Genomic DNA, 27,779 nt, shown 5'->3' on the forward strand with positions numbered 1-27,779 from the left:
TGCATCCCTCAGAGTTTACATAGGAGTTGAGGCCAGCAAGAGATTAAATGTATGTTCCCAAGTGTCCTTTTTTCCTCCCTCCCTCAGTTTAGGGATCCTCTTCCCTCCCTACACTTTCCTCCCCTTCCTCCCTTTAATTAAATCCAGAATATGAGTTAAATTAAAGCACACCTGGATGGTTCTAACTTCTCTGACTATCCAAGAGAGATGGGAGTCACTGCACACCTATTTCCACTCCATGACAATTCTCTAGCTTGTAGCTACAAACAGGCTGTCTTCCATAAGGTTTCTCTTCAGGGTTTTAGGAAAAGGTAAGGATTTGTTGGAGCAGAGGTACCATGGCTCCTCTTCTCCTTAACCGGCAAATGACCTGACACCAAACATTCCCTCTGAAGCAGGGCACCTCTGCTGTACTGGCCCATCAGATCACACCTCCCATCCAAAGTGCCGTGACGATGAGCATGTGAATAAGGTCTTCACAGCTGCTGGGTACATGAGTTGTCTGCACGGGAGCTGTCTAATTTTGTACATCCTAATATAACATAAACTTGCCCCCTTGTATATGCTCATATAAGAACAAACAGAATTTCCCTTTCAACTTGCAAATTAGGCCAGAAGCACGCAAGGCCAGTGTTGCTATGACACTCATAGAGAATGCACATGTTAAGCCTCGGTATGAAATTAAAAGGAAATGGATCTGGTGAACTGACATTTCAGAGCAGAGATGGCTTCAGGCTGCTGCATGACCCTCCCTTCCAAACTCCTATCAACACTCCGAAACAGGATAAAGCACTGTGTTCCCTGGTCCAGCACAGTGGCTTGTAATTTACCCTCCTGATTTGAGACTTCAGAGGATGGACAAGTGGACACAGAGTTACCAGACAGATTCACATCACCCTACATCCTCTTTATTCCGCCTGTCAGCTGGCCATCCTTAGCAGGATCACAGCAGCTGTGGGCTAAGAGCACAAGGACTATTACATAGCTCAGTGAATGAGCTGCAGTTCGACTACACACCAGTCTCCCAGACAGGGACATACTACTTACTGTATTGCCACCCATGTCCTGCAACGTACCCTGTCTGCTTTGTAGCTGTATTTCCTGGCTAAAACGTTATCGTGGGTCTGCTAGCAGCCACCATTGGCATTTACCTAACAAACCAGTACAAAACCAGGAGGAGAAGTTAAAGGATTGAGGCTGTAAAATCCACTTCTGTCCTTAAGCACTGCTCAGCCTTTGTCCTTCAGAAACAATCCAAAGACATTCCAGTTCTTTACTTTCTTATTTTTTACTTATTTTTTTAGTTTTTACTTATTTTATTATTTTTTTACTGGGAGATTTCTCCCAGCAGGCCCATAAAATGTTATTGTTGACAAAACCCAGGGTGTAATAACAGCTTGTCATCAGCAGGTGAGGCCTCTCAAACAAATGCATTATTCAGCCCCTGCCAGCTCACAGTAGAGCAAAATACTTCTTTCCCCCTCCCCTACAAGCTCTAAAAAGCTGTAATTACAGCGTGTGAGCAAGAGATCCACAAAGAAACAAAACAGTGTTGATAAGCACAGCCATTCTTTAGCTAGGATTTCAGACTAAAGCATAGCAAGCCTCAAAGTCTTTCCTCTTCTAAGCGTAACACAAAGGCCTCTCATGGCAACTAGGTTCTCAGAGATCCATCAACATACAGAAGAAAATACCCAATCCCCTCTTGTATTTCTTGCCCCACATCAACTGCTGCACACGCTGGTATGTGCTGGTCAGGTCTGCAAATGCCATTCCTCCCTTCGGATCCCAGAGATCTCGTGTTGCAGAAACCAGCAGATCTTGATTTTATAAATAAAAGGGTTTTATCACCAGAAGGCAACTCCCTCCAGCAGCACGCTGCCCTACAACATCGCTCCCGCTGAGGCAAGAGGCGCAGTCAGCCTTGGAGCCACTAGCGCCACTGCACAGAAGCATAATTTTAACATGAGGAACCCAGATCTGCCCCCTGGCATCACTTTTCTAACAGAGAGCAGCCTCCTGGGTCTGCTCAAAGGCCCTGGACCTGCCTTTCACCCCCTTTTGTTTCCAAGCGTACTGGCCAGGCTTGCAAGAGGGCTGTGCAGGGCCAGTAAGGCGGTCATGCAACGACAAAGCATGTGCTGCAAAAAGCTCCCACCCACTCTGAGATGCTTCAACACCTTCTACCAAAGCAGAGATTAAGGTCTTTCTGTTCTGGAAAAGCAAAGCTACCAAGGAGGAACCAGACACTGCAGAGCAGCCACGTGCTCAGCAGCTCCCTCAGGAAACCAGTCCAACTGGCGAGCCTCCAAGCACAGGGAGACTCGCTCGTCTCTCCAGTCATACGTGATCCACTCCAGCAACTGCAAAAGCACTATCAGAAACCCAAGAATGAAACCAACCTTCAAAGGGAATCTAGGAGGTGAAGACGGCTGCAGTAGCCAAGCCCATTACGACTATAATTATCCATGCACTAAACAAGGAGTTCCTGGTGATAAAGCCCAAAGTACAGCATCATGGACTGAGTGTGAATTCACATGTAAAAATAAAATCCTGCTGTGAAATCACCTGCTGCTGCTAAAGTATCTTGAAGTTATCTTTAGAAGGTTAGTCTAATGTCTTTGTTAGCTGCTTCAAAAATAAATAAATAAGTGCTGAGACAGTAGTCTGGGAGCCTATTTAAAAAATGATGATCATAAATATGTGACTAATCTGGGTTACGTATAGGCTTTCACAGTTGTCAGCATCCTGGCACGAAGCAGTACAGCTAAAACTTGACTCTTCCACACCTAAGGTATGGGAGTCTGAATTGCCAGTGACTGTAAAAGGCCTGTGATCTGGAAGCTCCGGTTTACCCATTTAGAGACTCGCATGCAGTTAGCCCATCCTTCATCGCACAGTTGAAGACAAACTATTAGCTACCACACATGAGGAAAGTGGTCTGGGTTTTTTAAGCTGATTAAAATCAAAGAACACAATGCAAGTGATGTTTCTGCTTTGGCAAGAAGAGAGAGGCTTGTTCACCATCCTGTAAGTCAGACAGTCCTCAGCGAAAACTACATCATCAGAACAGCTTTATATGAAGGCTCATCACGGAGAATGCAATTTCTGTCTCAGTGACCATGACAGCAGGACACACAGGACACTGCTAGCAAATGTATCCTCCTGTTTTTAATACCTATGTCTGAATGCCCTTAAAACGTGATCACACTACTTTCCCTCCTGTATGGGTTCCCTGCATGCCAGGCTGGGTTCATTTCTCCAGAAAGTGGATTGTATAAAGACTGAAAAAAAGAAAATGCGAAATCCACACTTCCACTTTCACAATTATCAAACACCTTGTAGTACTGAGCAAAGCAAAGGAGCCTCCAAGGACACTGCACGGGCAGCAGTTAATGCAAGGACACGGCAATGCAAGGAGAGCAGCAATACCAGCAGCCTCTAAGGCAAACAAGAAGCCTGTTGCAATATTCATATATAATTCAGTGTGGACATATAATCATGGAGTGGTTTGGGTTGGAAGGGACCTTAAATATCATCCAGTTGCAACCCTCCTGCCATGTGCAGGGACACCTCCCACTAGATCAGGTTGCCCAAGGCCCCGTCCAACCTGGCCTTCCAAGGAAGGGGCATCCACAACTTCCCTGGGCAACCTGTGCCAGCACCTCACCATCCTTATCCTGAAGATCTTCTTCCTAATGTCCAGTCTAAATCTTCCCCCTCCAATTTAAAGCCATTAAAACTTAGATCTGATTCTGACAAAGTAACACACTGACTAATTTTAACCAAGGTTACCATCAAGTTTTTTAAAGCAAAATATGTCATGGCCCTCAAGTTCTGACCCATCAATGATGGCAGCAGGAATACTCACGATTTGTCTCTTCTGCATGCCCGTCTCTGTGGGCTGGCTTGCCTTCGGCGAGGGGACAACGACTTACCCCGAGATCTCTCTTTCATTGGAGAATGGGCACTTGAGGGTTTCAGAATCTGTGAGAGAAGGGGGAGGGAAGAAAAAGGCATTCATTAAAGGCAATCATTCACTGAAAATAAAAAATATAAATAAAGGGCCTTATACAGTAGCAGGGATGGCACACAGAGAGCTTTCAGTCCTTTGGGGCTTATTCAAACCCTGCCCAGGTGAAAAGGAAACCAAAGCTGTCATCATGTGATAACTGCTCAGGGCTCCTCTGCAAAAACGAGTTGGTGTCACCAATTCAGTTCCCAGCTAAATACTGAAAAAAAAGATCTCATCCATGGCGTTCTTCAGAGCTGGCAACAGCAAAGGATAAGAAAACTGCTTTGAGCCTCAGCTGAAGGAAATGCACACAGCCAAATCACCCTTGCCCGCTTTCCTCTCCACAAACAAAGGCAATCACCTCTCAGGCTGGCAGCTGAACTCCCTGTGACAGTAGGGCTTTTCAGTAGTAGGTTCTCCAATTTGCTTGCATCCCCCAGGACCTCCAACCTCAGAAGTCAGCATGACACTCACACACCATGACACTCACACACTGGGCTATTTTTAAGACTTGATCCTCCCAAGTTATGCCCCTCACAATGGGAGACCTCTGAATAAGGTGGTTCAAATTCCAAATTAACTCAAGGGAAGAGTGAGATGCAGTGCCTTCAGCCTTCAAGGGTTCTCAAGGCCAGTGGTCCTGGCCTTGAGACACTTACAAGGACTGGATTCTATGTCATAGGTCATCACACAAACAGAGCTGGTCCCTCTACCAAAACCAAGTACCAAGTTCAGCAAGTCATCCACTCATAACCCATATGGACTTCTTCAAGCACAGCCTGCTTCAGCTCTTTGCTCTCTAGATGGTTTTAAAAGTGCATGAATAGAGAAGATGAGGGGGAAGGCTTCGTTACATCTGTAATCAAGCACATGTGCTTAAGAGGACAGTATGGTACAGCTTGGCCCGCAAAACTCCTTGGCAGGGCAGGACAGGTGGCAGCAGGACACAGGGGCTATGATGCCACTGGTGACACTCACCTCAAGGTCAGGGCAAGAGGGCAGGTGCCTCAGCCAAAAAGGCACAAAGCTGCTACGTAGGAGCCATTCCTCAGCAGGGCAGGGGACAGAAACGCAGAATAACTTGGACACGAAGCCACATGCCTTTCCATGAGAGCCAGCCCCATACTTAGCAACACACCTGCTCTGCTCCTGCTGCCAGCAACAGGCTGGAAAGGCACCAAATCCCCTTCCACCATGACCACAAACAGCTCCTCACCGACATCAGTGCTGAAGGCATGATTAGGGACACCTCATCCAAGGGCAGCCAAACCCTCCAGCCACCTGGCAGCCTACCCTATCTCCCTGTCATTTCCCTCCAGGCTTTTCAGTCCAACCAGCCAGGGGGAAAGCACTGACTTGTCAGACACTCACTTACCTCACCCTTCCCATGTAACCTACTTTGTCATTTAGCCAAGGGTGCTGGGCATGAGCTGGCACAGGGCAGGCCCACTGGCATGCCAAGCAACCGCTGACACAGCTGTCCCACAGCACCCCTTGCAGCTCAGGTGCAAAGAGCAGAAGTTCCTATCTGGGACCAGGCCACCCACCCCACCAGCTTCAGCCCCAGGCACACTGGTTCTTCCCACCCACATTCTTCTGAGTTCGGTGAGAAACGCAAACTGGGCAATATGACCAGGGATGAGCGTGGATTCAAGTGTTTCCCAGGCTGAAGGGGAGATCTTTGAACTGAAAAATAGCTGTAAATGCTTGAAAACACACCAAACCCAGTGGGAGAGCCACAGAGACAGATGTAAGCACGCCCCCAGCCCACCTGATACCACCTTAATCTCAGGCCGGGGCCAGTCTGCTGACATGAAGACCAGTCTCCGCAGTATGCGACTAGGGACCAACCTCCAAGTCCAGCACCCACACATGCAGACCTACCTTCATTCTCATATCCCTGGCAAACTTTTCCAGCTCCTTCCTGACTTCTGTGCGTGTCATTTTGGATACATTGAGGACCAGCTGTTTCCACTCAATGGGCTGAAAGCTGTGCGGCTCGTGCGGGACGTATAATCCAATTTTTACTTTTTTGACTGAATGCAAGTACTTTTTATAGGAGTCTTCAAATTCAAAGATGAGGTCACTTAGAGTTCGGTAAGTTAGAGGCTTGTCCATCAGATCTGATCGTCTGCTCATGCCCAGTGAGCCGTACCGGCCGTTGCAGTAAATCCCGAGCACCACATGATGAAAATAGTTCCCTGAGAAGTGGGTTTTAAAACTGATGGGGAATCGTTCCACAGAGGGCTGTCCATTCGTTAAGTATCTGGTGTGCACTGTGTCAAGGCAACAACTGCGCTGGGAAGGGAGCACACACGATTACACCTGTAAGACGTCTTCAGCAGGTTTTTTTTTAATTGCCAGGACAAGTGCTTTCTTGCAAATAAAGACTTAGTCTCACTGTGCCTCCAGAAACAGTCAATGCTGTCAAAGCCCATTTCACTGCTTGGAGAATAAGATGCAATGATTCAGGCAGGGAAGGGCCTGACTCTTAACCACACTTGGAGGGAAGGAAAAAAAACACAAGAGTTTTTGGTCCAGCACACCAGAAAAGAGACCACCCTCCCCAGATGTGTGAGAACTCCCTCATTTGATAAAACTCCCACGCTCCTAAAAGCTAATGGTGTTTTCCTCTTTCATGCTGGAGCTTGGTACAAGTCAGGTTATCGAATCTCATTTTCCCACATCTTCAAACAGTAAAAAAAAAAAGTAAAAATAATCTGAGTTTATTCCTGTGCACGGTGACAGCCTGCCCTTCCATCTATAAACCAGCCCCTGGCGTGGCTGCCACTCATACAGGAATGTATTTGCATGTAACACATTGTCGAGACAAACAAAGTAAAGCTCCCAGGCAGATAATTGATTAGATAAGCACAGAGACATGTTTAGGACCAAATGCTTTTAAAAAGCAAAATGTATCCTTTGAATCACTGACTGGCCATTTCAAAGGCATGGCTTGCGGAGGCCAGGGCCAAGCTCTGTAACAACGTAGTAGGTGATCTCAGAAGGGAACTACGCATGGGTCCCAGGTCATCCCTTCGGGAGGTTGCTGGCCTGTGCCAGGGGGAGGAGAGACTGAGACACCCTCACGCAAGCAGGTTTGCGTCAGTGTCTACATGGCACGTGGCTCCTTGCTGCTAATCCCTGGACAGCTGAAACCCACTCTGGCTCCTATGCTGACACCCAGCCCCTGGGACAGCAGGCGTCCTTCTCTTCTGCAGCGGAGGCCCCCACCCATCCCTCTGGAATGAAGGAGGGATGACCAGAAAAGGCTGCAGCAAGATGCTCCAGCCTGGCCTTACTCCAGCCAGAGGCATATGCTGTAACCTCAGAGCCATCCCCACCAGGGGCAGACAAGGTCAAGGCAGTCAGGCAGGGCAGTGCCACTACAAAATACACCATCCCCACGGGCAGTGCTGCCAGCACAGCGTCAGGGCAGCCTAAAGAACAGAGGAGTGGAGTCCAATACCTGCTAGAGCTGTAGGATTTGGCTCAGATCAGGGTCCTGCTCTAAGGATCTCCAGTACTCCCACATCCCCCCCGCCCCCAGGCACAAAAAAAAGGTCTTCAACAACAGCGAAACTGGAGCCACAGCACAGCTGACATGCCCTGGGATATTAATGCAGGCGGCCTTCCTTCCCTGTCTGCATAGCACAGCTGCCTGACAGCTGCTGGGAAACTCAGAACACAAAAAGCCTTTGTACCAATACCACGAAGCAATTCAGGCTCAGTTCTGGTTCTGCCCAGCCTGACACCCCACCTCGACTACCAGTGCAACTCCCTGGGATGCTGACCCCGCATTTCACTTCTTTCTACAGAGATGCAGGAAAAGCATCCAGCAGCTCTAACCTGTCTCTAAAGCATTTTCTCAAGGGAATATTTCACACACCTGACGCTTGTTGAGTTTCACATAGTCAAACTTTTGCCCTCCACGTGAATACAGGAACCCATTATTATGAGATTTATGAACTCCCCAGAATCTGAGGTTGATGAGCAAGGAGTTAAGCCTCTGTACAAAAAGGAAAAGAAAAAAAAAAAAAAAAGCAAGAAAAAGACATTGGCAAAAATATTTCAGAACAGCCACAGGGAAGCTTTTCTGTTCAATGTCAAACATATTTAATTGTGTTCAGTGCTAGATGTCATTAGCTTTAGCAGTCTGGAGAAAATGTATTAGAGGGCACAGGAACGGACAACACTATGGGCCCAGCTCCTGGTGCACTTCAGTATCTGCACGACAGTAAGTCTGGACAAGCATGCAAAGCAAAGCACGCACCTCCCTGCTGCGCACACAGCCCCTCACCCAGTCAATGCCGTGTGTACCGACCTCCACCCATCTGCTGCCCCATCAACATCAAGCATGGGCACCCTGCAGCAATTGTGGAAGTTCACCCCAGTATCAGCTACATCGACACAGAACAGAAGTAGTTCTATTGCCTTTGGTGGTCTCGCTGGATTGCTGTGGCATTAGGACTAGCTTCTCCAAGAAAAAGCCCACACCATCTGCAGAATTAAAGATTATAAATACACTGCAAGGTCAGAATGGGACCCAGTACCATTATACCAACTGGAAAACTCAGACAACAGTCACCTCATTTAAAAGGTCACCTTGCTCCAGGCCTTAAAAGGAACATCCTGGGTACATCAAAGTCACGCTACAATAATTTGTGTCCTACAGACAAATTCTTGCAGAAGCCCATTGTATTTATCATTCAGTGTAGCTGAAAAAGCAGTATCTTTTATTAACACCTATGAAGCTTTCAAACATCACCACTATTTTTCCCCCTCATTATAAAAGGTTTTCTCTCTGCTCTCTGACTGCCTTTCTATTAAGTCCACACAAAGCTTTGGTGGCCACCTGCCACACATACACATTTCTGCCACGAGGTCTTGGAGAAGTTGCAATTTAATCTCATTAAATACTAGGTAGGAGTAAAAGACTCTTTTGAGGATGGAAATGACCCACTATCAAATAACCCAGCAACAACCGCTGTGGAAATTAACCTTTAGGTACAGATTGCTTCTGCTGAGTGACTACTTAATGAAAGTGTCCCCCCGAGATGAAATACACAGCAAACAGGCTGGAAAGGCACATCAGATCTTCCCCTCTATCCATGCACCATTATTATTTCTCTTCCTTTCTGCTCTGCCCAAGAAGAGCTGTATTGTGGCAAACAAAAGGCAATGACACAGCAATGCCACAGCTGTAATCACACTTTTGAGCTGGGACTGTAACTGCAGGATGGAGAGTCAGGGAGTAAATTATGTGCCACAATACAGAAGCAGTGCAGAACAGGAGAGGGCAAAAGCAGACGTAACGAAAGCTCAGTGGTTTCTCAATCTCAGGTCTTCATGTAAATCACAGCAGCAGAAAAACAGCACTGAGGGATGCTTATTTTTCTTGGAGATGATACAAGAGGGACACTAACCTTCTGGCTGGCCACCTCTTCCCCCACACTCAGGAAATGCACAAGGGCAGTGCACAAGAACAGCTTCACCAGGGTTTCACAGCAATGGGTTGGTACAGCATGTTCCCATCCCTCAGATTCCCAAGCCCCTTCCAACCTGACTCTCAACTCCTCTGCAGCCTCACACTAGTCCTCCAACTACTTCTTCAATCTCCTCCACCCCACAGAGACACTAATGCTTGCCAGGCAGGGCTGCATGCATCAGGCAACTGATGAATTCTGCTCTCATACCGCTCCTGGGTGATTTTGAAACTGAGTGGCTTGGGTCAAAGTAGTGAGAGAAGAAGCATACAACATGCTTTGGGGGGGGTGACAGGCCACTGGGGTGAACCAGTATGGTTCTATTAAAAAGTTGGTTTTCTTGAGCACACCAATGCTGCTAGCAGCCTGGAGGAAGGGCCAGATCATAGAATGGCTCAGGTTGGAAAGGACCTTAAAGATCATCCAGTTCCAACTCCTCTGCCATGGGCAGGGACATCTCCCATCAGATCAGGCTGCTCAAGGGCCCATCCAACCTGGCCTTGAACACCTACAGGGATCTCCCATGCCAGCATGTAGCTCCAGACAGCAGCTGGCTCCCCATGGCTACGTGAACTTGGCTTACTTGCCACCAGCAGTTCTCCCACCACTAGGAACGGCAGCCAGCTGAACATGACGCAAGGGGACACAGCCCACTTGCATCTAAACCAGCCTCAGAAGCAGTTCAGCTGGAGGGGGCAAAAAAAAATCCAAAACTGGTGCCTTTGCCAAGCTGACAGGCAGCAACTATGCAAGGGTTACACGAGCTGCAGGCAGTGCACTGCACCCCATACCTGTAGCACCAACAGGGACCCAGAGCTGCAGGGACCCAGAGTCGCAGAGACCCCCAGGGACAGGGGACACAGGGAGATCTTCTTCCTTAGAGCCCTAAAGGAATAAAGCCCAAACATAAATCAGTGCAGTGAGGCCTTGCAGAGCCTGCTGCGCTTTGAAACAAACCCAGACATTCTCAGGTTTCAGAGGTAAGTGCCAGCATCAATCGTTTGACCAGACCAGCCTGTCGATGTTGATGTCCAAGCAGATCCAAGCACCCAGGCATCCCAGTGACCAGACTCACAAGTGTTTCTCCTCCAGCTGCAGGAAGATGCAGCAGCATGTCTGACACCTTCTGGTGTCTCCACTACAAGTCTCCCTCTGCCTTGTAGATCAAAGACAAAAAAGGGAAAGATGGATGAGCCTGGCATTGAGAAAAAGAGTGCCCTTTGCACCACCTGTGCTAATCAATGTTATTTATTGGTTGGAAATACTCCCTTATTTAACTCAGACATGATGACATTGCAGCCTTTCATGTCTTTGAGACTAACAAGGGTGTTTTTTGCTGAAGTCTGGTGAAGGTGAGCACAGAAGGCCACAGGGTATCTGGCCTCCTCCTCTCCTGCTGCTCACAAGGGCTGTGGAAGCATGAGCAGGCACCATGAGCCACAGCAGCAGGCTGTGCCACCGGGCACAAGCGAGCTGGAGGGGACGACAGCAGGCTGAGAGAAGTGAGGAGGCAGCTTTATTTATGCTAGCAATGCTGAAGCCGCTAGCTCAGAGTGAAGAGGAGGAAAATAAAACTCATGCTTCAAAACTGTCAGATAAGGCTTCAGCAAACAAAGAAGAGCTGTTTTTCTCAGCAACCGAGCAACTGCTCACAACATCAGAGGGCCTCCAACAGCCAGCAGTAAACACATGGAGAAGTTTCTAACCATAGTCTGGAGTCAGATGGCATTTCCCACAGGCTCCAGTAGTGCAGAGATCTCAGGTTTGGGATTGCTTATTGAGAGGCAGAGTGCTACTGAGCCCACATCTGGATGTCATCTGCATAGAGACCCCATGTTCCCCCAACAGCTCCAGTGCCCATGAAGTAACAGCTCAAGCAGCTGGTTCAGCCTCCCAAAGCAGGATGTAATGGTTATAGATTGGAGGGGAAGATTTAGACTAGACATTAGGAAGAAATTCTTCACAATGAGGGTGGTGAGGCACTGGCACAGGTTGCCCAGGGAAGTTGTGGATGCCCCACCCCTGGAGGTGTTCAAGGCCAGGCTGGATGGGGCCTTGAGCAGCCTGATCTAGTGGGACATGTCCCTGTCCATGGCAGGGGGGTGGAACTAGATGGTCTTTAAGGTCCCTTCCAACTCAAACCATTCTATGATTCTGACTGCTAGGCCAGCATCGCTCATTTTGAGGCACCTGTTCTCCAGCATCCAACTGCAGTCTAAGGTGATTAGCTTAAGATTAGACTGTGACAATGGAAGTGATTAAAAGGTTGCTTCCAGCTCTTTCTGGTTACCAGACGGGTTGTAGATACTAAGCAGGACCCTCTCCTTGCCCATATTTCAGTTAGTGAGTCGGTTGAGCTGTGGACAAGCATGCAGGATGTAAAGAAGGGCACTGCAGGGACATCAATATCCTGCAATAACTGCAGTAAGAAACCCTCCCCCTTACTGAAAACACTTGCTCCTAGCCCAGGGATGTACCGGCTAGGCAGGAGAAGCAGGATGGGCCTGCATCTCCAGCAGTGATAAATATCATCCACTGATTAAATGCACAGAAGGCATAGTGCAGAAGCTATTAAATCATTTCTCCCTCCTGAGGCACTGCTGCCGTCCTCTTCTTCATTTAATGATATTATTGGACAGTGGGAGGTTTAATACACTGCACGGGTCTGACTGTTACCTCACATGAACTGGGAGAGGCATACTGAAGGCAACAGTGAGTTACGTTTGCCCGACACAGACTCCCTGAGGATGGCTGCATCGTGCTGCTTCCTTCCCCCCCCCCCCCCCCCGCCGATATTCTGCCCTCCCTGTTAAAAGTGAGTACAGCACAGCCAAAATTCCCTCGGCACTTTTTAATGGGCTGAACACACCATTACTCAATTGATTTACAACTGAACTGAGAAATACCTTGGGGAAGGCAGCAGGAGGAATGTCTCTTGTTAGGCACTGAGAAGCAGACCACTTCAGCAGAGAGACACAAGCCAGTTCAGACAGCTACACAGAGAAGAGCTGTGCAGATTGATACAAAATAATATTGGAAGATCTGTAGGAGCTTTCAGTCATCTCACAGCAGCTGCTCCCTTGGTGTGTGCAGACAGGGTAGCTGAGTATTTTAACTCATCGCCCTATAAAAACACTTCAAGATCTGGTGCGAAGGCAATTATGCAAAACATAATTCTGCACCAAGAGGGATTATAGAAGCGTTTTAAAAGAAGTCGCATAATAAAAGGTAATTGCACGAGCCAGCAAGCAGCTCAATTAAAATGACATCTTGCTAAGCTGATCTGCGCGAGTCAGCCTGTGAATGAAGGCTCATGCCGAGGGTCTGCTGTAGCGGGCTGTGCTCTTTTTGGTATCCAGGCAACACAGTAAAGCCTCCCAGCACACAAATTACAAGTAGTACCTTATTTCCAGAGACAGAGGAAGGAACCAGAGGTTAACACACACGCTGAGGGATGCTCAGCTCACACATATGTGAAGACATTGGTTTGACAGTCAGGAGAGGGTAAGTACATCTCTTTTCTGATAACGGCTTGACCTTGGAAAGCAAGTCGCAGCTGCTGGCCTCACCGTGCCTGCATCCAGAAAGCAATGCTGAAGATCAACATCTCATGGCTGAGAAAAATCAGCAAGCCTCTCCACATGCTGTTAAAAAGGTGCCTCCCAAAAACCCACAGCATGGCCACATGAGTTTCTGCACAGACTTTGTACCTGCCACTTTCAAAGCACATATATTCAGACACCCATCCACTCCAGCAAAATATTTAAAGTTTAAAAGGTCAATGCAACATAAAACCTAGAGCATCTGGCACTGGACCACCGCTTCAGCAGACAGGCCTTGTTCTCACACAGGAGACTTCCAAGACAGCAAGTAGAAGTCATAAGATGACAGACCTGTCCCATACCCTCCCCTGCCTAAGACTTCTCATGAGGGAATCTCAATTTAAAAATCCAAAGTTTTCCATAACTTTTTTTTTTTAAAGTAGCATCTAGAGACAGAAAGATTGATTCAAATTTTAGAAGTCTACAGAAACTTCAGTTGACACCAACCAATATAAAACAGAGCTTTTTACTATTTTTCTTCCATGACTGTTCAAAAAGATCAGAAGTCAGGTTTGAGGCAAGCAGGAAAAACCCTCTTTCCAAACAAAAAATAGGATGGTCAAAACTTTCAGATCAGCAACAATACTTGTAGGTTATCATGGTCATCTGTACCCAACTAATCGCCCTCTGTTTGTATGGTATCTGGAATAATCTGTTCAACGCTAGAAATACAGCACTAGAAGCCAAATAGTTTGGGACACAACCCTGACACAAAGGTAAGCACAACAGACCCAATTATGAGATTTCTGGTTCTGGGAAAGCACCATTTTGTGTCTCTCACAGACAACAAGCCCCCAGCACCCCCACCCCTCTAGCTGCACGCAGTCCCTGCCAGCATTTGCTGGGGAAGCTCTGTCAGCCATAGCCACCTTTCAGACTCAGACGTGAAGCCCTCTTCCTGGCACACGGGGAGTTGTGAGCAGCACTCAGTGCACCACAGACCTCCTAGCACAGAGGGGGCCACAATCAGCACCTAGCATCACACATCATACACGACAGTTGCTCAGCCCAGGTCCCCTTCCCACCCCATAGCTGCCAGCTCTTCTCATGAACCAACACTGTGCTCTACCTGCCAGGCACTGCCAGATGCTTCTCCCACGAGAGGGGGCAGCAGCAGAAAGCAAAACACTGCGGAGAGATACCAGAAGTTGGTTTGCTTCAGGGGTTTATTTGGGGTTGGGTTTTTGTTTTGCTTTAAATCAAACTTGATTGGTGGTGGTAAGACGTAATCAGTACATTATTATTCCTGTAACCCTGCCTTGCCCTCCTCTAGGGTTTTAGGATGATGCAGGTTTATTTATCAGTGACAGCACAAGAGAGTCAAAACACAAGTCAGTCTCTAAATGAAAATATTCTTAGGGTCTTTCTCCCAAGACTGAATAGGAATCAACCATTAAATCATAGAATGGGTTGGGCTGGAAGGGACATTGAAGATCAACCAATTCCAACCCCCTTGCCATGCTCACGGACACCTTCCACCAGATCAGGTTGCTCAAACCCTTATACAACCTGGCCTTGGAACACCTCCAGGGACAGAACATCCACAACTTCCCGGGGCAACCTGTGCCAGTGCCTCACCACCCTCACAGTAAAACATTTCTTCCTAACATCTAACCTAAATCTACCCTCTTTCATGTTAAAACCATTAGCCATTATCCTATCGCGGCACTCCCTGACAGGCAAGCATTATGTTAAGGTAAAGCTTAAATGTTTAACTATAATACATACGTTACCACACAAAGCACAGTTGTGGGCCTAGACACAAAATCTAGCATGACTGTGCCATGTAAACAATAGACAAGCACAGGACAGAACTTGCATTCCTCAGGTGTTATCAAGTTCTGGTGATAACTGGCAGGGAAATACAAAGAAAGAAAACAGGGATTGTGTAGACAGGTACTTATCTGGGCACTTCGGGTCAGATCTTGACCTTATGCAGATTACCAGGGCAGGATGTAAAGTCAACACGGCCAGAGCATGACACTTGTGAACCGTGCACGTGGCATCCAAGCTCCTACCAACAAGCCTAAGCAACTCGGCAACTTGTTGATCAATACCACCGCAGTTACCTGAACTCACCTTTGGCTGTCATCATCTCCAACACCAAAAAATACCACAGGCATGTGAAAGGATACATCCCCAGGATAACTGCTTCAAGGCATTTGATAGGTAAGGACTCCCTGGTCATTTCTTTTGCTGTCTCCATTAACCTAGGACAGAAACAAAAAAGTTTTCAGGTCTTTCAGCTGGAGCAGTTGACAGGAATCAAAGGGTCCTCTTGTACACACAGAGCCAGGCGCTTCTGGTTCTTATCTCAGCAAGCACTGGAGAGCTTGATTCTCCTCTTCGATGACTTGCCAGAGCCCTGTTGAGTTCTGGAAAGTGACTGGCGGGGGGAGGAGAGGTGTTTGGCATCCCAGTGCCTTCCAGTCTCTAAAGATGGGTTGGAGGAATGCAGTCTGCTCTGCCACTCCAGCAACTCTATAAGCATCACTTCAGACTAACACAAAGTCCTGCAGAGCTGCAAGAGCTGGCAGTCCTGCAATATCCCACAGCAGGAAGAAGTTTAACTTATTTTCAAAATAACCCTGGCTCTCCTCCGGAAAAAAATAGGGGAGAGAGGATGGTTACACGATAGCCCCCTGAAAGCTACAAATGCCTTTGTGAGCCTACAGCTGTAGGTGCAGGCAAGAATTTAGTACCCTTTTACCAAAGCCTGCTCTGCACAGAGCACCAACACAGACACTTCAAACCGCTGCAAGCTGTTGCCCCCCTGCCTCCTGTTGCCTGGGAAAGTGGGAAAAACCACAAGATTTACTGCAGGAGTGCAGGAAACCATGCATGCCCAGGATCTTGCAAGTGCACAAAGTTCAATTGTAATCCGGACTCTAATCTTTGAAGTAGAGTTATCCGACAGGAACAACACTGATGAAACAAGCAACCTAATCTCAGCTCAGCTGAGAAAGCTGTTGTGTCAGATGGGCACTGTGCTATCAAACAACTAGGTATCCTATCCCCTTCCACAAGCAGATCCTGAAAACCTGGAGAGTTAAAAAAAAAACCAAACTGGAAGTAAATAGAAAAAAAAAGTCTGAAGGGTCATATTCAATGACATACTAAAAAAAAGCTAAAAACCAAACCAAAGGACGACTTCTATTTTGAAATCTTCTCTACCCATATCTTTTCCTTGAGAAGAGCTTTATAAACAGATCCCTACTCTAAGGAAAAACTGCATTAAATGACAAAAATATTTGTATTAGACAAGATAATGAAAATATGCAACTGAAACCATTAGAGTCTGTTCTTCCCACTTTGTAATTCACCCACCTCATGCATTTTAAACTTTGTGTTGAGTGCAAATGGCAATACAGCTTCCACTGCTATTACAGTCTGTCACAGTCGTTCTGTGTCCCATTTATCCAAGTTAGAAATTATCTTTTCATTTGTAAACAACCGCCCTTTACATTCTGCCTGCAGTACAGAAGACAAATTAGAGTTAGCCTGTCTCCCTCCTACATGCTCACAATCGGCCACAGAAACCCCACTGCTGGAAGAAGCCAGCAGCCCCAGCGAGGGCCCACAATGAAGCCTCTTCATCCCCGACAGTGGCTCCTCAGTGCCGATTGCAGCCGTAGCTGCTGCAAAGCCCTGTCTCCATCTGGAGAAGTATTAAACACTGATGATGCATGGGAGGTACCCACAAACAAGACAATCCATCAAATTTCTTTTCTTCTAACTCCCCACTGGTGGGAAGGTCACAGCTGATTACGACTGTGTATCAGAGGCAAGAAAAAGCTAAAGTTGAAACGCTATTTAGCTTCAAGCCATTTAGTGAGGTGAACGCTTGCTTAACACTGTCTGAGGGACATGGCCAGCATCTCCTCCTCAGGTCCATATCTAGACTGACCTCACTGACAGCAGGCAAACATTTATGGCACTGGAGCTGCTTTGTCACCATGTGCAGCACCAGGTCTCCTAGCACTTACTTTTACAACCTCATTGCTGTCACAATTTCAAGGTGTTGTCAACATGGAGAGAACATTAATGACTCCACAGCTATGGAGGAAGTCTCAAAAGTAATTGGCCTAAATGAGCAGTCAAATTACTCCTGACATCTGTGGCAGCAACACTCACTATTTAAATACTAAGTTCTACTTAACATGCACTCTGTTTGCAAGCCACATAGGTGGCTGGTTCTGAAGCACAGCTCTCCAGGATGCTATATAGTTATTCAGATAGAATCATAGAACCACTACGTTGGAAAAGACCTCTTGGATCATCGAGTCCAACCATTCCTATCTGCCACTAAACCATGTCCGTGAGCACCTCGTCTACCCGCCTTTTAAATACCTCCAGGCATGGGGACTCAACCACCACCCTGGGCAGCCTCTGCCAGTGCCTTATAACCCTTCCTGTGAAGAAATTTTTCCTGATATCCTGTCTGAACCTCCCCTGGCACAGCTTGAGGCCGTTCCCCCTTGTCCTGTCCCATGTCACTTGGGAGAAGAGGCCAGCACCCTCCTCTCCACAACCTCCTTTCAGGTAGTTGTAGAGAGCAATAAGGTCTCCCCTCAGCCTCCTCTTTTCCAGGCCAAACAACCCCAGTTCCCTCAGCCGCTCCTCCTAAGACTCGTCCTCCAGCCCCTTCACCAGCTTTGTTGCTCTTCTCTGGACAAAATCCAGAGCCTCAACATCCTTCTTGGTGCAAGTGGCTCGGAACTGAACACAGTATTCGAGGTGTGGTCTCACCAGTGTCGAGTACAGAGGGAGAATAACCTCCCTGGACCTGCTGGCCACACAGTTTCTGATACAAGCCAAGATGCCATTGGCCTTCTTGGCCACGTGGGCACACTGCTGCCTCATGTTCAGTCGGCTGTCAACCAACACCCCCAGGTCCTTCTCCTCCAGGCTGCTTTCTAGCCACTCTTCTCCTAGTCTGTAGCATTGCACAGGGCTGTTGTGCCCCAAGTGCAGGACCCGGCATTTGGCCTTCTTAAACTTCATGCCATTGGTCTCAGCCCAGCGGTCCAGCCTGGTCAGATCCCTTTGAAGAGCCTTCCTACCCTCAAGCAGATCAATACTTCCTCCCAGCTTAGTGTCTTCTGCAAACTTGCTGAAGGTGCATTCAATTCCTTCATCGAGGTCATTGATAAATATACTGAACAGGACTGGACGATAGATTTGAATCAAACAGGAAAGGCATTTTGCTTGCTTAGAAGCACAGTGCCTGCTAGTGCACAGCCTCAGAAGAGACAGCTGAGGTACTTACAATGAGCTGGGTTCAGAAGGGACCTCGGGAAGCCACCCTGTCCCACCTCCTGCTCAAAGAACCTTGGTCCAGGAGCTGCAGCAGCTGCCACGCAGGATCCGGCAACTCAGAGACAAGCACAGCCTCCAGACCATGACAGTGATGAGGATCCGTGCAAGGGGGTGCTGGTCAAGAAGCATCATCAAAGATCAGGTGTTCATACGCACCCAACAGGGCAGGTTGCACCCTCATGCATACTCATCCTAGAGTCCTGGGGAACACTCTGCAAACAGTTTGCTTTTTCCTGTGTGTTTGCAACACAGAACACAGGGTTTATGAAGATGACCCAGTTCAATAACCACTGAGAGAGTCCTTCTGCTTTTAACAAGCTTAAGATGAAGCATGGCCTTAAACTCTGTATTTCTGTTGGAAGCAAAGCCTTTGGAGAATCCCCAAGCCACCGCTCTGCCCAAGGTGGCATAAGCCAAATCTAAATCACCCCTTACAGATAATTTTCCAGCCTACTTTTAACTGGGTTCTCAAAGGCTCAGAAACCCAACAGTTAATCTATCCTTTACTTAACCTTCCATCTAAGAAGGTCCCCTATGTTTAAATTAAACCTTTCCTTTTTTGCAATTTAAATCAGAAGCTATTTCTGCTATCCACAGTAGGCACGGAGACCATTTACTATCTCTCCTCTTGCAACCAAAATCTGTATACACAACGGGCTCTAATCTACCCTCTCCTCTGCAAACATGAGGAAGCAGACACAAATCCTTTTATTTTCTTTTCTAATCCTTCACTTTCTCTTGCCCCAAATTTTCCCTTAAGTCATGTTTTCTAGACCTTTGGCAATGTTTGTTGCTTTTCTTTTAGATCCTGTTCAACTGACTTGCACCTCATGGTCCTTCAGCTGAGCCCACCACACCAAAACACCAACATAGACAAACCAATTTCCTTCCAAATCCAACTTTCAGTATATTTTTGCTACCAAGCCAGTATTTTTTTAAGATCAGCTCCATTTGTGCAAAACTAGCCCTTCATTCTGCACCGTGTATTCCCACAGCTGGCCAACTCCTTTTTACCCTTTGAGATCACTCTGAATCCCAACTGCACTTTGAAAGTCTTGTCCAGTCTGGACCACAAAGCACAGCTATTAACGATTACTTTTATCCGTACTGTTAACGAAGAAACATCGACCTGGGACAAAGACTGCACACCTCAACTGACAAACTCTGCTAGGCAAGAGCAAGCTATTGGTTAAGTACCATTTTCTAAATGCTGCTTTTCAGCAGGTTGGGTCCTTCTGTCAAAATAGTTTCACTTAGACTAAAAGTCTCTGCCTTATCTGGAGGCTGCCAAAAGCCATACTAAAGCAAAGAATTATCACAGCCACAACTTCTCCATGACTGACAAAAGCTCTTACACTCTCATACAAGGAAATTATCATCAACAAACCATGCCAAACTAAATTAATGTTGCCTGTCACTTACCACCTTGTTATGTTCTAGACACTTGCTTATTTACACTAGAACTTTTCCCTCAAACTGCGCATAAGTCTAGGAACTATTTAAGTTTATATTTTCTTTTTGTTTTTTTTTAAAGGCTGGTATTTGCTTTCCTCGGTTTCCAATAAGAGCAGTCCTGTTCCCCATACCTTCTAATAGAAGCAGAAATGGTTTGGATGTTGTTTGTCAGTTCTCTAAGAGACATGGATGCTGTTTGTCATCTCCTTTCCCTATTTGCTTTCATTCCGGAATTCTTACCATGCTGTCTCAGATGCTTGTTGTGACCAGAAAAGCTGCACCATTAAACTTGTGAATTAATAGTTAAGGAGGGGAAGCAAGAATTAAAAAACAGCATGAAGCATTTTGATCCCCTAAGCAAGCAGAGTTTGCTTCCAGGATTTTCTTTAAATCTTCACAGTTACCTGAACAGACTCCACATATATGATGCTCTAAAGCAGTATTTCTCCATCTCAAATCACAGTTAGCTGGGAACTAGCCCAAAGTCACCCTCTCCACAGACAACGGAGAGCACAGGGCAGCCTATCTCTTCCACTAACTCAGGGTAGGCTGCTACAGTCAAAAATAAGCATCACACAGTTTCTCTCTTTGTGGCATTTACACCACTCTCTAAAATCTGCCAGGCAGATCTCTATTCCAGACAACAGAGAACATTTCTGCCTCTAACAAAGAGGCTTCATGCTCCTCCCTCGAGATCTAGCCCTTGGCAGATGGTGATATTCCTTTGTAAATGGACTCAAATTTCTTTCAATGTTTTCACCGAAACCACCTAGATTATCTCCCTTGCTTTCTGCACTAAGAGAAGACCCAAAAAGGAGATGGCATTGCATTTTTCAATGCTTTCTGTTTAAAAATGCAGTGACTGCAGTCATTTGGGAGGAAACATGAACTCCTTTTGCTCCCAGATTTTTCTCTAGGGCACCGGATTTCATATAAAAGTTAGAAAAAGCTTCAAACATTGCAGCATGCCCAAACTGGAGGATCTCACCAGCTGACATCACACAGGAGTCAATTCAGAAATGACCACACTTAGGAGAGGTTGCCCATTACCTTTGCCAAAAAGGCTCCTACAGACTTCAATGAAATTTGTATTAATGCAAACATTTATGTAAATGTATTAATGCAACCTCCAACATGTTTTCCACAAAGTTCTCCTTCCCCAGGACACTGTACTTGCATGATGTCCATAAAATCTCCCTCTCCCAAGTTTTTCTAAGGTTTTATTCTTGCCTATGAAGCCAAGAAAGGTTGAAAGGCACCAAAAGGAGTGAAACGAGATGAAACAGCAGAGCGGCTACTGCTCTCATGAATCTTCTCAAAATCAGTTTGTTTCAGTGGCAAATGCACTTCTAGCACATGCTGAACATAGCATCATATCTGTAACATTCTCCCTTTGTGCGAGAAAGAAGCAGATGTTCAAAGACTGCCTTTTGCAGTCTATTGTCTGGAAATGGTATGAACCCCTTTTTTTCACAACGCCACCAGGGTTCCTTAATAACATGGTGTGTTGAAACAGTATTATTTTCCACCTCCTCCCCTTTGCTGTTATTTGGTTTCATCGTTCCCACGTGACTGCTTCTATCATGCTCTTTCACTGCAACTGATTACCCCTTATATTTGCAGTCACTGAATATCTCTCCATCATCACAGAGCAGCTTCTGAGCTGTAATTTCTCAAGGCCCCCAGAACCTACCCAAACAGCAGCTTTTTTTCAGTCATAGGTCCCACTGATCAGCAGCCACTTAACTGGAGCACAATACCACACCTATCTACAGTCTCCCCAGATATACCATGAAGGACAAAGATATTTGTTCCTCATTGTGGCTCATGCCTGCATCCTCGAACAGAAGCCTGCAGAGAGCTAATTGCTATTTGTAAAGCCAGTAATAAAAGTTGGTTGACACTGAAGTTACAGTTGGAGATATTACTAAACATCTAGATCTACTTTTTTTTTTTCCTGAAGCTCTTTCAAGGTCTAAGCTTATAAGTTTTAAAGAACGGCTATTTCAGTTAAAATATACCAATTTTTTTATCAGACTATCTGTACCAACAAGAGCTGTAATGTAGGTTTTGCTAGCATAATCCTATATGGAAAAAGAAAAACAAGGCCTATTGGTGTCTGAAATACTTGTATCGCGTGCACAGACACATTACACTCATACCATGATCAGTAGAGCTGAACTCCATACGGCACCCTTTAGCTGCTAGTACAAAAGGGTACATGACAAAGCCTACGTTAAGAACATCACCCCAGGTGATGATACCTATATACTCTACTAGCAAATCATTCCTATGGTGGATGTAGCTACACCCATAAATCTAGGTTTTGTGCAAGTACAGCAAACCCAGGCAAGATGAGATGCATTTTCAGACAGTTTGCGAGTACTAGAGGAATACAACCTGTAGTTTGCAGGATCACTCTCTACCACCCCAACTCACACAGTTACACCAACAGAAATCTAACACTTTGAAAAGTGATATCTGTAGTCTAGACAAACCCACAGAGTGTCTGGCAGTCTAGAAGCAAGTTGAGCTAAACAGTGGCTTTTTCTTAAGAGATATTGTAAATCCTGGATTACAGCAAGCACGTGTCCCTTAATGTTATGAGTTCCTATAGATAATTTATGCTTCTTCCTAAGCACAGCTAGGCATTTTTATTTTCTCATGCATCACACCGATGCTGACAGTAAATCTCCATAATATCTAGTCCTCCCTCGTAATAGAAAAACTCATTAATATGCCCCAGCTGCTTTAGGACACTTCCACATGAATTTATGAATATTCAATTTCCATCTTGTACTCAGCTTCTTTGTGTCCAGCCACTGCTCTCTTGAAGAGGCTGCCAAAGAGCTTGTAATACTTTCATTAGCTTTGAGCCTTCATATTATGAAATAAGCAATATGTTTAATATCAATAAATCACAGCTCTGGGATCAGCCTCAACTTCCAAGAGCTGGTGGCAATTGGAGGTGCTCAGCATCCTGCCCAATCAAACTGCAAATACAAACTGCATCTTTTAACAAGTGAGGCCTTTTACACCACAGGAATTTGCTCAGTGGCACTTGTCGCCTCAGCACAAGATGCCTGCTGTTGCCATGCTGGAAACACATTTCTTGCAAAGCGAAACACACCTCCCAGGAAAAAACTTCAGCTGTGGGTGACTCTTCAGCTCACATGAAAACGAGCCTGGCAGCAAGAGAAGATACCCTTAGCTGGCATGAACAGCCACACACCCCAGATGAAGGAAAGAAAAGCCTTGAGGGACACTTCTACATTACAGGCAATCAATGTGTTATTCCTCTTCTCAAAGTTGGAGAAACCAAGAAAGGACTCACCTACTCCTAGTACTCCCATCCGTCAGGTAAAGGAGCAAAGCAACGCAGGTCTTGGGACTTAACACTGTGCAAGTCCAGCACACACTAGGTGTGGGCAACTGTGCCTGGCAAGCTGGCAGCAGCTGTCCCAAGGGGTTGGACTATTTCCAGGGGCAACCTCCTTAACTCTGCAGAAGTCCTGCCACCACATACCAAGCTACAGAAGTCCTTAACAGCAACAGGACAAGGAGAGAAGTCAGACACTAGTCCCCAAGCAAACACTAAGGCAGGTAAATAGAGAAAATGGCTTAGGATCCTTAGGGCCACTTAGGAGACAATCCAAAACCATGGGTGCATCTCTAGCTGTTACCATTATGTTGGTCCCCTTCCAGGAAAGAGTATTATCTTCATAAACCAGGCTTTCATCCAGCCCAGGAGGATGCGGACCTTTCAAGTGATGAGTGCTCCACACAACTCATTTTCATCCTCCACTTCCTTGGAAAAAAGTAATGGGACAAATTTAAAAATGAGTAACCAGCGTGAAAATTGGTTTAAGCTTCCGTAAACCCATCTATCTTTCAAGGCACAAGACTTCTTCTAAACTAGTTCCATTGATGCGGTGAACATTACACAGAAAAAGGAAGTGGGAAAGACTGCTGTCAGCAAGATGAAAACCTGATGCACAGAGCTGGGATGGGAACTGGAATTCACAGTGACAGACCATTAGATTAATGACATATAGCTGGGGAGAGCTAGAGTCAGGCCAGTCTACAGGAGTAATTATATTCTGTTTATCTAAATTTCATCCTAAAATAAAAGCATAACATCGTCAACATTACTTCTCGCCCTAACCTGTTAATTTACTGGGTCCCGTTAAAGAGCTGTCTTAAGTATGATGCAGCTCTTACATGCACGGGAACCTGAGTCTCTGCCACCAGGCTCCCTGAACAACTCATTGCCAAACAGCATAAGAGTCCACCATTTGGAAGGAATGGCAAGATAAGCAGCAATGGGAGAAGCAAGGTGATAAGTCAAACAGTTCATTGTGATCCTCGGGGGGAAAGGACTGTAGCTGTGACAACGTCAAAATTTCTGCAGTGTTTTCACAGTTGATCTCTTCCTACCATCAGCAAAGGGCATTACTGTGCAACCAGAATATCAGGACTTACCTAATTTCCATAAAAGCAGCCCAGCTCTCCCAGCCCAACACTAACAAGTGAGAACTGAGTTTTCCCAGCCTTGTGCACTGGGCTTTGGCCTGCAGCTATGCAGCTCCCGTGTGTCTGCTGAGCAAGACCAGCCCTTCCACTTGTTGGCTCTTCATAGGTCTTTTTGCCTCTTGGCAATAATATGGGACCCTCCTTGCAAAGGCAGCAACACACACAGCTTTGGTCCTGCCAGAGAAGCCGTGGCATGGAGGAGACAGCCCTCCAGTGCCATGGTGCTACAGTGTTTAAATGCCCAAGATGATCAGCTGGCATGCTATGGGACAAGGGCACTAGACCATTTCCAGAGACACTTACCCACTTAGAGGTCTGCTTTTTCTAATCTCGAAGAATTGTGTTCCTGTGTGATTGTATCTGAATTTTGTCTGTTAAAGGAAAGTAACTTGAACAGTCAGACAACAACATAATGTTCAAAGGGTGAATTTCTGTTGCAATTTCCTGTTGAAACATAAAAAAAAGCAGTAAAAGCCAGAGATTAACACTTAAATTTGGCATTTGAGGGTTACGAATTCAACTTTCCTCTTGGTCCCACTCGCAATGAGGTTACAAGTTTGAAAAAAGTCTCCCATTTGGGCAAGAGAAAGCTTTTATAGTCTAGCCAAACCATTCAATATCATTCATGGTTTGAAAGAACTTATTTCCTTTGTGAGTGTGACCTGTGAACCAAAAGCACAGCATGTGCATCCATTTACATCCAGGAAATATAAATAACCCTTTAAAAAACGCAATGCACTTGCGACACAAAACATTTAAGTGCGACTCAAGAACATTAGTTAACATTACGAACATTAGAGAAATGTTTATCACAAAAGACGCCAGCTGACAGTCACCCAGCAACCAAGCCCCAGCACCAGCTGTCTAGAGGCAAAAGCTACCAGGCAGCAGCAGCACCACCAATAGCAGCCTTTTGCCTGCAGCTTAAGCATAGTTGTTCAAGCAGTAAAGCAGAAAATCAGATCGGGAAACTAATCTGTCCAGTAAAAACAACAAAAATTAAAAAAAAAAAAAAAATCCCACCATCCACTTACTTTTGCTAGATCATTTTTCCAGTTGACTCTGTTCTGCAGCCTAGCTCCCAACATGACCTCAAGAACATTCACACCAGCAAAACAGCGGTGTTGATACCAGGGCAGAAACAGGTGACCCCATGGAGGCAAAGGGTACCTTATGAGGTATACATAGCACTGCTGCTGACTGTATAACCATGGTCTAAATAAAAACTCCAGCTCGCACCAGGATACTCTGAACTGACTTCAATTAAAGTTCAGAGTTCTCTGGAAACAAGGCTTTGCTTCTATCCTGCCTTCAAAACCTACTTCATGAGGCCCTTTCAGAGTGCTCTGAACAAAGCATACAGCCTTTTAGCCAACAAAGGAAGCCCAGGCCCTGTTCCCCAGCCCACACTGAAGCTTTTTGGAACACAGATCCAAACCCCATGCCTAAGTCCTGCTCCTGCTACATAGCACAGTACAGGATTTCAAGACTGCTAGGGGAAAACAAACAAAAAGAAAGAATATAATTTTTGGCGCTCTGTGTGACAAATTCCACTGAGCAGCAAGCCTCTCATCCTGTCCAAGTGTCCAATATGTGGAAGAGAAATGTGCCAACCCCCCACCCTGAGCAGGCTGGCCCCAGCCTCCCTCCCCACAGCAGCTGCTGCAACTTCAGCCCCTGCTGCTGCCTTGATCCCAACCACCGGTCCCCAGCAGGCTAAATGTCCCTGCTATTTTTGGATGCTATTCCAGCTGCCGCCCATATCCTTTCTTAATCCTTACCAGGACTTTACATTCCTTCCTCATCCCCACTGCTTACACACTCACACACACACATACATGCACACACAAAAAGGGAGAGTTTAGAAAAAAGGAAAACAGAGAAGAACAGCATCTGGGCCAGCAATCATCTCCTCTGACATTATCTGTATGCAACAGAAACAGTCAGGTATTAGGCATGAGGCAGCGACAGGAAGGCTGGATAGATGCGTACATCTCTGATCAACCTCCTTAGCAAGGTGGGGTATCTGGAAGGGGGAATTCCTTTGTTCCATTCCTGTGGCACAGACAAACCTTCCCACCTCAGAGTCAGGACAGTTGTTTGTGCCCCCAACTCAGATGACAAGCACCTCCTGCAAGCTGAGCACGTAGGCAGTCCTCAGGGAGACCACAGGGACTGCCAGGGCAGAGAGAGAAAGGGTTTGCCACAACATTGTCTCCCCCTTAATCACTTACACCATATTATCTTTGCAGGCATCACAATCCAGTCATAATATCCTCATAAACCAAGTGCAAAATAAGCATTTCTACACCCACCAACATCACATCAGTTAAATTCTTCAGTATCATTTAAAGTTAATCACATCTCCCAGAGGATTGCTGTGACAAGCTCAGTGCTGCAGGTGCTATCACAAATCCTCAGAAGCATCCTTTCAACCCTGAGTGATCCCAAGCCCTTGAAACCAGCTAGCACTTAGGTAAAGCCCCTGTTAATTCATGCCAGGCACAACCCAACCTTCTCTCCGGAGGCCACGCATTGGAGAAGGATACTGCAGCATCTTCATGTAGGTCTGTATTGCCTGGAGCCATTCTGGGATTGACATAGAGAGCTTGTAGTTTGGCACCGGTGGCACTGAGGGCTGGACACAAAAAAAAGATAAAGAGGTTAGACAGTTACAGCTCCCTGCAGAGCAGATAAGTGATTTACTTGGGCAGTGGCGTGTGCTTAGTGCAACACAATGTGGCAGCACAGATGGCTCAAACCTCATGTGAACTCAGGCATTGGGCAAAGTCATCCCACTGACAATGGGAGATGCCTGTGCACTGGAGCCAGCCCCATCCCTGCCAGCGTGGAGAGACCAGAGCAGGCCACGTCATGGCATGATGTTCATCCCAGCCACTGACATCCTTCAAACACCACCCTATGTAGGCAGGCAGTCCATGCAGAAGGCAGACACTTCCCATTTTTCCCTTCTAGCACAGGGCAGTTTGGATGAGCAAAGTCCCAGCACTGGCTCTGCTGTCATCCCTCCCACGAGAAGCCATTTCAAGTTTTAATTTTTGGGTTCCTCTACCATGAGAGAAAGATAAAAGGAGACAAGGATCTCAGGCTGCATAATTCCCCATCTGCCACACGACAGCGGCACCCTTGCTGGGCAGGGAGCACATGGTACCTAGAAAACCACCTGGGACCCAGATACTTAATATTAAGACACTTAAAGATATAGACTGGCACCATAATGGGATTCTTCCAAAATCCCATAAGACATCTGCTTGTGCCTAAGAACTTTAAGAAGCCGGGCCCTCAATCCATATTTAATCCCCAAAGCTACATGGCTCCTGAGCCTGTAACCACACAGGAAAAGGGCCG

General features: G+C 46.4%; 1 protein-coding gene across 2 annotated transcripts in view; it reads right to left on the minus strand.

The window, feature by feature from the left end:
• Window positions 1-27,779, minus strand: part of VASH2 (vasohibin 2) — a 49,127-nt gene that overhangs the window by 6,036 nt on the left and 15,312 nt on the right. For both annotated transcript variants that reach the window (XM_054062032.1, XM_054062030.1), the window contains 5 exons: window positions 26,960-27,048; window positions 24,714-24,770; window positions 15,239-15,313; window positions 5,900-6,281; window positions 3,872-3,987 (listed from right to left, as the gene is read on the minus strand). In XM_054062032.1, the coding sequence (XP_053918007.1) occupies window positions 3,872-3,987; window positions 5,900-6,281; window positions 15,239-15,313; window positions 24,714-24,770; window positions 26,960-27,048 (719 nt within the window). The remainder of the gene's footprint in view (window positions 1-3,871; window positions 3,988-5,899; window positions 6,282-15,238; window positions 15,314-24,713; window positions 24,771-26,959; window positions 27,049-27,779) is intronic.

This window comes from Cuculus canorus, chromosome 3 (genome assembly GCF_017976375.1).
Source record: "Cuculus canorus isolate bCucCan1 chromosome 3, bCucCan1.pri, whole genome shotgun sequence".
Taxonomy (NCBI): domain Eukaryota; kingdom Metazoa; phylum Chordata; class Aves; order Cuculiformes; family Cuculidae; genus Cuculus; species Cuculus canorus.